This window comes from Pavona decussata, unplaced genomic scaffold, assembly GCF_977016875.1.
Source record: "Pavona decussata unplaced genomic scaffold, jaPavDecu1.1 SCAFFOLD_79, whole genome shotgun sequence".
NCBI lineage: Eukaryota > Metazoa > Cnidaria > Anthozoa > Scleractinia > Agariciidae > Pavona > Pavona decussata.
Window position 1 is genome coordinate 294,478 of NW_028145497.1, and position 10,875 is coordinate 305,352.

The window sequence follows — 10,875 nt, forward strand, 5'->3', positions numbered from 1 at the left end:
CTAATACAGGAATATTTTTGCGCGATTTAAAACTATACGGAGAAAGCAGAACTTACCAAATGCCGTTGGTGTCTCAAAAGAAAATTGGGGGTGACCATGCATTTTTCAGAGAAAATTAAGCTTCAATTTAGGAAAAAAATTCCATACATTGCTTTATATTTTGGCGCTTTTTAGAGATATTGCTGCTTAATTATCTCTGAAAAATGCGTGGCTACCCCCAATTTTCTTTTTGGATTCCAATACGCCTTGCTAAGATCTGCTTTCCCCGCATAGCAATAACCCGCACAAAAATACTTCGGTATTAGTAGGCACCGTCCTTAAGGCCAGAAAGGGAGGATCTTCTTGCTCGATTTTCTGCTATTTTTGAAGAATTTGACACCAGAAAGTAATGAACTAATTGCTACATTCTTAGCCATTTTCACGAATTTGACACAAGAAACGAATAAATTTGTTGCTCCATTTTTAGCTTTTTTCACGAATTTTACGCAAGCAAAGGATGTAGGTGCGGCTCGATTTTTCCGATATTTATACGAATTTGAGACAAGAAAGTAATGAAAGTATTGATCGATTTTTAGCCATGTTCACAAATTTGTGACCAGAAAGGAATGTCCTCAATGTTTGTCTATTATCAGGAATTTGTGACCAGAAAGAATATCTACTTATTGACTGATTGGGAGGACCGGACGGGAAAGTATTTGGCCCGAGATCATGGCGTACGAACCGCGCGAATGAACTTGTCAATGAATTTTAGCTATTATCCCGAATTTGAGACAGAAAGGAAAGAACTTGTTGCTCAATTTTCGGCTTTTTCTTTAAAAAAAATTGAAAGCAGAAAGAAATTAGCTGAACTTATTACTGTTTTTATTATTTTCTGGAATTTGAGACTTGAAGTATTCGCTCGCAAGATATCAGCTGGAAAGTTGTATACCGTTACAGAAATCATCAGCATACAATTCTTTAAACGGGAATCGAACACAAAAGTTGATCCTTTTAAAGGACCAATTGGAAGGCAGTAAATGTTTACTCAACAAAATGACTTTACATTCAAACGACCAACACAACTGATTTGTAATTATGTCAACAAGCGAACCGAGTTCGCCAAGGAAACTTAACACAAAAACTGAAGCAAAGTTTTTTTCAAGTCAATTCTCCGGAGATTCCGTGATTGAATACTTGTCCTCAACTAGCTCAGCATATCATAAATATCCCACGCAAATCTATTTCTTTTAATTAAAAGGGATTTGCTGAAGCAAAGACATGCAAAAATTACAGAGAGATTTAAGGCTCGACGTTTCGGAGTCATCTTGACTCCATTATCAAGAGAAAAAATCAGTTTGTGAACGCGGATATTTAAATAAGCTAGAGCTGAAAATTAACATATTAATAGATGGTTAAACAAATACTTTAGCGCGAATTGAATTGATTTTTTCTCTTGATAATGGAGTCAAGATGACTCCGAAACGTCGAGCCTTAAATCTCTCTGTAATTTTTGCAAAGCTATTTCTATTCCTATCTAGCGGCAGAGTTTACCAAACGCGAATATTTACGATATTATTGTTAGTCTTTTCACATTCTCTTTCTATGTTGTCAGTCACTTATGTTAATTCATTTTAATTATGTCAAGTTGTTCGCATTAATTATTCTGTTGCTTTTTTCTTGTTGGTTACGTGATGACGGCACTTGCTTTTGATTGGTTTTGCCATGAAGCTATTGTGATTGGCCTATATAAGTGCGACACCACCCGGATGGTTTGGGCGGAATCAGTAAACTAAGCGCTCAGTACACAGGGTGAACACTCCTCTTTTGTTAATCAATGAAGCGATTGCCTACAGTTCAATACGGAATACAATTATCTCACTATGCAATCACCGGTATGAACAAAACAAAACAAAACACAACACAAGGACAACACAATAGGACACAACACAAGCACAAAACAAAGGACATGACCCTACTAGCTAAGCTCAAATTCGACTCAACTCCCTCAACACAACACAACAATAGAACACAAGAAACCAAATAAACCTAATCAACTCAACTCTATTCAATTTAACACAACTCAATACGACAATGGGAGAACAAAAGAACAAATCAAACAAAATAAACCTACTAAAGTCAACTCAACTCACCTCTAGTCAACACAGTACAACAACAGGACACAACATATGAACAACAGAAACAAAGCTACTCAACTCAACAAAACACGACGCAACAATTAAACATGAAAAGGATAAACTTATCGAACCAGAAAGGTTAAACATTATAGCTCGATTTCGCTATTTTCTAGAGTCTGAGACCAAAACAAATTTTTAGCTATTTTCACAATTTTGAGACCAGAAATTAAAGCAGCGAACTTAGTGCTTGATTTTAACTATTTTCACAAATCTGAGACCAGAAAGGAGCGACCTTATTGCTCGAGTTTTGGCTACTTCCACGACTTTGAGACCAGAAAGGAATTGTCGGAATTATTACTTGAGTTTTAGCTATATTCAGGAATTAGAGACCAGAAAGGGATTAACATATCTCACTGTACGCTATTTTGGCTATAGTTTTGAAATTTGAAATCAGACAGGGATAAACTCATTGCTCGTTTTTTTTTTTTTGGCTATTACCTGAAAGGAGTAAACTTTTTGTTTCATTTTTAAAAATTTCAACGTATTTTACACCAGAAAGGCTTGATTATGGCTTATGGCTTCTTATGGTCTGATTTTAACTATTTTCACGAATTTGCGACCAGACAGGAATGAACTTTTTACTCGATTTTTGCTTATTTTCAAGACTTTGCGACAAGAAAGGGATAAACTTACTGCTTGATTTTGGCTATTTGCACTAATTTGCGACCACCAAGAAATGAACTTACTACTCGATTTTTTACTATGTTCAAAAATTTGAGACTAGAGAGGAATCAACTTGTTGCTCGATTTTCTGCTTTCGTCACGAATCTTAGCATGGAAAGACATGAACTTATTACTCAATTTTTGGCTATTTTCTCGAATTTTCGACAGAAAGAGATTACCTTTTTTGCCGATTTTTGGCTATTTTCAAGAATTTAAATTTAGTTTATGGCTATTTTCACAAATTTGGGACCAGAAAAAAATCAACTTATTGCTAGCAATAATATCTTAAATATTCGCTTTCGGTAAAGTCTGCCACTAGATTAGAATAGAAATAGATTCGTGTGAGATATTTATGACATAGTAATCCAGTTGAAGACAAGTATTTTTAATCACGGATTCTTTGGAAAAAAGACCCGAAAGAATTTTCGCTCCATTCTTCGCATGACGTTTTCTTGGCGATATCGCTTGGCTGGTGTGGACGTTATTGAAGAACTTAATTGTGTTGATCGTTTGACGTAAAGTCTTCTGTTGAGTAAACTTCAACTGCCTTTCAGTTGGTCCCTTCAAAGCATAACGTTTTAAGTTCAATTCCCGTACGAAGGTTAAAGGATCCGTATGCAGATGATTTCTGGAATGGTATACATCTTTACTGTTTCTAGCTTGCGCGCGACAATTTCTGGTCTCAAATTCTACAAAATTACCAAAAATCGAAACCATTACAGTGCCTGCCGAAGACTTCACATATTTTCCCTGTTGCAGCAAAGAAGCAACAAGCCAGCTTCCAGGAAAAATAACACAAAGACACAGTTTAAAGAAACTTTTATTCCATCGAATGATATACTGTTATGAACTGATTCATTGTAGGTTAGGTAAACCTCTTGCAAGTGTACAACTCAAACCTTATCGCCAAACCATGATGCCACGTTTGAGGGTAAATTCGAAAGAACCTTGATTTTATAGCTTTAAACTTTCGAGTTACTGGAAAATATGGCTCCGTGTTTCCCTGAAATACCTGTGGAGAAATAAAACATATTTGGGAGAGGTATTAATCATCTGGATAATTTATGATAAATTAAGTTGTAGAATAGTGTATGTACCCATTAATAACATTAAAAAAGTAGGTACGTAAAGTCCTAGATCCTCATTCAAATCTAATCCTAATTGTAAATGAAATTGAAAAAAAAAAGTATTAGCGACGATTTAAATTTGTTAAAGTTAGTCTCGTTACGTATATTAATTTTTTTTTTCAGATTTTTTTATTTATGCACTATTTAAAAAGTTTAATGCAAAAGAAAATCACAATACATCACAAAGTAACATAAAGACAACATTAAATTGCATAAATATCAAAGGTAAAATGTGCGCAGTGACCAAAGGAGCTTAGGCAATTTCGGCAATTTCTTCTATACGACCGGGGCCTCCATTTCAAAGGAGCGTTCATCAAGTGTCTTGACACCATCGCGATTCGGGTGCCACGCGAGGTACACAAATAAACTAAACTGATTGCAGGGATGGCACTTCGCCAAAGGGCAAATTTTAGAAGTAGAGATTCACGAACCAGGCTTCATTTTACGTGTAAAATAAATCAAACTGATTGCGGAAATATTGGCGCAAATAAAGTTGTCTCTTGTCGTAGTGTCTCCCCTGCAACCAGTTTCGTTTATTTACAAGAATTATCCAGAATAGTTTATTTGTGCATTGTGTGGTCCTGTGCATTCAAAGTTTCGGGGCACCCGCCAGGTGGACTCCCCCTTTCCTCCTATAAACATGAATGAAAGGACAGGCCGCAGCAACGGTCGCCGCATTGCTGTATACAAACAGTGAGTAGTTGTGCTCTTTAGCGTGCCGTACTAATTTAGTCTAAGAAGGTGTAGAAAACAAGGTCAACGGCTTAATGTAACATCACCGACCAATAATGCGATCATCTTAGGCAGGACAACGTGTTAACCACAGCTAGCATGATCTCACCAGTTTATTTAAAACCCTCGTTTAGGCCCCCGATGGGAATGTTGACATGAAGTTTTTGGAGGTGGCTGGAATTCATTTCGATCCCACAGCGAAATCAATTCTCACAAGTGGATCAGTACAGTTGTCGGGAAACGGCGATCATTTTATCGTTAACAGTTGCCAAATCACGAAAGACAACTCCTATCACATTTTCTCTTCTTGGCAACGTCTAGTTATTTTCAAGAAAAAGTGGAGACAACGAGTCTCTCCCGCAAGATCCGCCATTAGGATTGCCCTATACTTCTCATTACCGAGATAAGGTTATAATTTAAAAGTAGTATGCCGCTTTGCAATGTAGAAATTTATCCTTGATTGAATTGGTAAATCAATAAATAAGTACCTTATCTTTATCCCCCTCTTTATGCATTTTCCAGGATTTTCCATCATCTGAGGAACCAATTTTGTATGTTTGCATGTAATTAGAAAACTGCTTCCCTTGAGTGGCGACGGCTGTCACCATAGTAGGACTTCCCAGGTCAACCTAAACACGGTGTTGGGAAGAAACGTTTGTATTATTCGTTATTTCTCCATTATCGCGTTAAATTGTATTTTTTGTCAGTAGACCGGGTAACGAAAATCTATAAACATCGTAAACAGTACAACCGCCCCTCAAATTTGATATTCTTGACTTCTAATATAGCAAAAACATGGCTCTGTAAAACCTCTACGGACCGTTGTTTGGATCGAGACGGGCCCGTCTCCATACAAACGTTTGTAAAATTTCCTGAATTTACGGGAGAGTCCAAACTTAGCCATTTTCCCTATTTTAACGTGTTCTTTCCAACAATGTCGGCAGTCCATGGATATTTCTTGCTTCGCCGGCATCAAAATTTAACGTCAGCTGTATTGTCTATCCGCGGTTACTCTATCAGTAAAGAAGATATTAAACGCCTTCCCTATGCTGGTTTCCCCTCACGTTTGTAGTGAGATATCTCTGTCGTAAAACATTTATTACTATTGTATTGTTGGGTCGTACATCCGGGCAGTATACTGTTGATTGACATTTTGTCATATGACTTTGATTGACAAGTACAGCACGTGTTTATCATGTACATAGGATAGTATAACAGCGTCATTTTATGCGAGAAGGCGTGTATGCGAATAGGCGATTATGCGATTTTAAAGGCGAGTCCAGTCTGTTGGCGAATTACTGTGTAAGAATGCCAATAAATCAGTTTTAATATACGAACGTTTAATTCATTTGGCGATATTCTCGGCTTTCTTGATATTGTACTGGGAAGTATTTTATCGCGCATTTTTTCCAGTAATATTTTGCACTCATAATGACCGCCCATATTGCCCTTTTAGTATGTCTTGAAGCGTGGATACGTGGTAACACCACTTTTGGTCCACCATGTTGCTTTTTACATCTTTTAGTGCCTGGAGAACGACATTAACCGCAGAATCCCGAACAGACAATAGATTTTTGTGCTTTTTAAAGTCGGTCCCAGAGTTTCTTTGTTAAAGTACAAAAAATGTATTTATGACTGGAGCAACTTTTCCAGAAGTAGTTATGTTTTTCGACTAATGGGGCATTTTCTAGGCCCCACTCCCCCGATTCATGAATATTACCTGGATCCAGGGTTTCACATCCCAAGGGAGTGCATACCAAGCGTTATCTTGACCTCTGTGTAGTCTTGCTTTCCATGGAGGATAACTTGCATAGTGTGAGCTGGCAGTGATTGAGCTGTTGGCGATACGACCGTCAGACATTCCAAGTGGTTGGTCGTACGATTTACAATGAACTGACCACACAAGCAAAAGTAACATTAGCTTTAGTCATGGAGTTGTTGGGTGGGGTGGTTCGGGGGCGGAATTTGTCCATTCGAGCTTTTTAACATTCTTCGCAACTTTTTCAAAAATTTTATCTATCAACAATTTCATGAGGTGTGGTATCAACATGGGACTCAAATTCTGACAGGCAAATTTTCAGTTACAGTTTGATCAATTTTAGTGTTTTCGATACTATTATGAAAAATCAAGACACAATACACACGATTTAACCTTTTTTTGTTTACAAACAGAAACCTTTTTGAGATAATATTTAAGGTCTTTATCACAGCCTTGATTCCCACAAACTTATGGACGGTGTCGAATCCGCTTTTGACCTCAGGGACCGTTTTTGGAAAGTCGTGATAACTTTTTTTTCTACCAATAATGAATTCCAGTTGAAGGCCATGTTCATGTAAAATAGATTTTAGTCCTGACACGTTTTTAGGACTTGCGACAAAGAAGACCAAAATGTGGGGTCTTGTTGCGGTTACGTTTAGGGTAGAACTTCTTTAAAAGTTATTATTGCTCTTAAAATTATAACAACTCAATCGTCTGCTGGATCTTTCAAACCAATGACAATTTACCAAATTAACATATAACGTAACATCAATTAAGATGGAAAAAATATGAAAAATGCTGCATAATTTATTTTACGTCTGAACCTTGTTTTTATTTTCTCTCTTATTGGTTCAACACCCTCCCTTGAGCTCTTAAAAACTGTTATTTTTGTATTGCGTACTCAAGATGAAGTCTTGGCATTTTCTCAGGACTGTTTTTCTTATGCTTCAGAAGAAAAAACGAGTGGTGAGGAATTTTAGGGAAAGTTAAAAAAATTCAAGAATAAAAGATGATTAAAATTGAAGAAACTGAAAATAAAAAATGAAGGTTAAATAGGCAGACAGGTTCCTATCAAGCTGGGGGCCTCTTCATAACCGAGCTGGCTCGGTAGTAGGACGAATTTTCTCTTTATTTCTTCATATATTCATATAGGTGAAATAGGCGTGATATCTACGCTTTGGCCTTCTTTTCCCTTGAACGTTTGTCTAAATCAACGGGTAGCCGTGAGGCAACCACAGGCCTGAACATAAATATATTGTCCACTCAAAGATTTTCCATTTAAGCCAAATATATGTAAATAAGACACATACACTATCTCATTGCGCAGAGCTGTTCTTGATAGTGACAGCGATCGCGATGAAATGAATTGGGTGGATTATGTGGACTATTTTCCTACCTGTATCCGTGTTATAGAATATCTCGATGTTGGAATCTGTGCACAGAGGATTGTTCTTGCAAAAAGAATCTTGGCTGTAAGGTTCGTTTAGTAAAGCCCTGAAGTTCTTCTTGATTTCTGTCTGCGTGCTGGGTTTGCTAGCGTCTCCACTGTAGAAATAGTTCGTTAGCCCCAACTCCTTTATCATGGAAGGGGTAGCTCTTACTATATAGAAGATAAAAGAAAATACTGGCTGGAAAAAACTTCGTGGGGACTTGCAAGAGAAAAGAGGGGCCTTTCTTTGAAATAAGACATGACATTGACATCTGAGTGAAATGAAACAGCGCCCACGCATCTTAAATTTCTCCCAAAACCCGGTCTTTTAGCGCTAAGTCTAGCTTTCTACAGCCTTTTAAATTGATTTTTCATCTTCATTTCATATAGATTCATGCTGCAACGCGAATCACGCCGATTTAACGAACATCTGAAAATTGTTTATGACACGAGCGGAAATGCCACGCAAGATGCCACTTCAGGAGTAGTCGATCGCTAGCCTAACATCGTTAGAGTTATAACGGCGGAACTAATCAACTAATCAACTAATCAACTCTTGCTCTTGTTTCGCCATTTTACCTCAAGTCCCGGATGTTGAAATCAACTTCAACACGAAAAAATATGAAGTCTTTGACCGGTTCAAAAATTCCCGATAATTTCACGATGCCCAAATAGAAATCATCCGTTAGACCGTTGAGCAATTTATAGACCGTTTGAGAGAGAATGGGCCTGATTGAGCTAAACAAATAATGCCATATAGAGACACGAGGGGGGGGGGGGGGGGGAGATTTCAATGAGAAATACTAAAAAAAAATGATCAGTTTTTAGAAAAGTTAACGAAATCTGTAATTTCTGTAGCCACCTTCTGGAAAATAAACTCAGATATATTCTTCGAGGGTTTTCCTCCCACCACTAAACCTTCAACATTTCCAAAATTAGGCTAAAATTAAATTCAACCTGGAAACAGTGGACGACGACCAGCCACTTTGTGGATGTGCCACTGAAATTCTTATTTATTTCATTTCCATTTTCGAATAAGGTTTATGGGATACTTCTTATTCATGGATAATCAATTAAAGAGTTTTCATTGGCTTTTAGTGGCCGGAGGATATTGACATCGGAGGACAATGCCCAAGGCTGAACGATTGTCCGAAAATGGACAGTTGGCCGAGAAGAAAAGTTTCGTGACTAACTTTGAAACTTTAAGCCGAGTACACTATCCTGTGAAAACTTTACTTTGGAACAATTGTTAATTGTAAAAAGACCGAATAAATTATATCCATAATGTTGCCTAATTAGCGTATGTAATAGGACTTTTTGTGCCTTTTCTTATCCTGTAACTCCATTTTTCTTATTTCTACTTACTTTATAGATAGTTACATTAAATTAAAATCAGGGATATATTTATCATGACAGACAAGCTTACCCTCACAATTTACCGGCCCAGAAACAGACAAATCAGCAGGAGGCATTGCGACAAAACTCCAAACGGAACCTTTGCAGACATAGAACAAGGCTGGGTCCTGGGCAAAATCATAACCGACTTTACAAACCAAGGAACAGACTTTCCCGGAGCTTGTTTTAACACAGGTTACAATACCATCCTCAGGAGGGTCGAACATTGGACAAGTCGATCCTACCGCGAAATATCAGAAAAAGTTACAAAACAATCCGCTACTGGCGTTCGACGCCAAATGTTCGTGGTAAGTTCCGGCAGCGCAGCAAAAAAAAGAAAACAACAACAAGTCGAGGGATGTCGTCTAAGCGTGCACAGCCCTGTACTATATGTTTTTAATACTGTAAGCGGCATAGGTTTTAATCGTCTTACTACTTAGCCATCTCTTAACAGGAAAATGAGACAGGTGTATGAATTTTGATGAGATCGAATGACATATTATTCAGTCAGTGACAGAAAAAAGGAAATCCGAGTTCTTCAAAAGAGTCGACTATCACCTTCCGATTCATTCTACATGTAATGTTCTTCCTTTGAGCTACAAGAGATTTGCCAATAAACTAGGTTCATGTGACGTCAAACGTCCTGAACGCTGCTAGTATTTGAAAGTCAATGTGCGGCATATGTGTAATGGGATAAATGTGATGGTATACATTTTTTAAAAGATATTATGAATAGATGTAATAAGCAAGTGATAGCTCGAGGTGGCGCCTGTAAGTAAAGTCTGGACATACTAAATAGATTGCGAGAAAATGCTTCTTTTATCGAAAGAAGACATTTTATTTTTTGTTGAGCTAATAATATTTTTTGATTAAGGCCGGGGTGAACATTTATTCATCTAAGCAGTGTGTCGCGTCTCTTAAGAATATGACTTCTACCCGCCATTTAACTACTTATTTAGCAGTCAAAGTTATTCAGTCCGTTTTGGAGGAACAGACTCGTATCCAGATTCTCTATAAGAGATGAAAAAACATGATTGGAAATTTTACTTACCATGGTTTACGAGAAAACTAAGGATCAGAAACAGATGACGCCAGTCGATCATTGCTTCCATGTAAGAATGCGACAAAGACGTTATTAAAGGTATATGTCTTTTACATTTTAATAACTGCATTTTGCACATGTTACATAGAAACTGATGAATTTGTTTAGAATAAATAGTGATTTGTCGAAAGTTTTTTCAGTTGGCTAGCAACGTAAAAAATGAGTACAGCTAAGCTAACAGCTAGCTTATGTTTCGTTAAAAAGAATAAATTAGTTACTATCAGTTCATACCAAAGAATTATGCAGTACCTGAACAGAATGACCAAATTATTATGTTTTTAGGCCAACGAAATTTACTCTAAAACACCTTAAAGGTTTTCTTAAGAAACTTAAACTAACAACTGCGAAAACCTGCGGAATTTCGATTTCCTAGCTTTGTCGTTGCGTGATCAGTTGATTTGTTGATTGCTAATTGAAATGCAATAATTAGTCACATAGGTTTTGTTATTTTATCAGTCTCATGGTCTGATAATTATGTTTAGATAAACCTGGAT

General features: G+C 37.1%; 1 protein-coding gene across 1 annotated transcript; it reads right to left on the minus strand.

Annotated features, from left to right (window-relative positions):
• Positions 1-3,639: 3,639 nt before the first annotated feature.
• LOC146476127 (neuropilin-1-like) lies at positions 3,640-10,457 on the minus strand. The gene is made up of 6 exons (XM_085114931.1): positions 10,331-10,457; positions 9,311-9,520; positions 7,852-8,055; positions 6,417-6,589; positions 5,185-5,325; positions 3,640-3,849 (listed from the first exon to the last, which is right to left on the minus strand). The coding sequence occupies exons 1-6, from the start codon at positions 10,449-10,451 to the stop codon at positions 3,703-3,705; spliced, it is 996 nt and encodes a 331-aa protein (XP_084971057.1). The 5' UTR covers positions 10,452-10,457; the 3' UTR covers positions 3,640-3,702.
• Between the last annotated feature and the right edge of the window lie 418 nt (positions 10,458-10,875).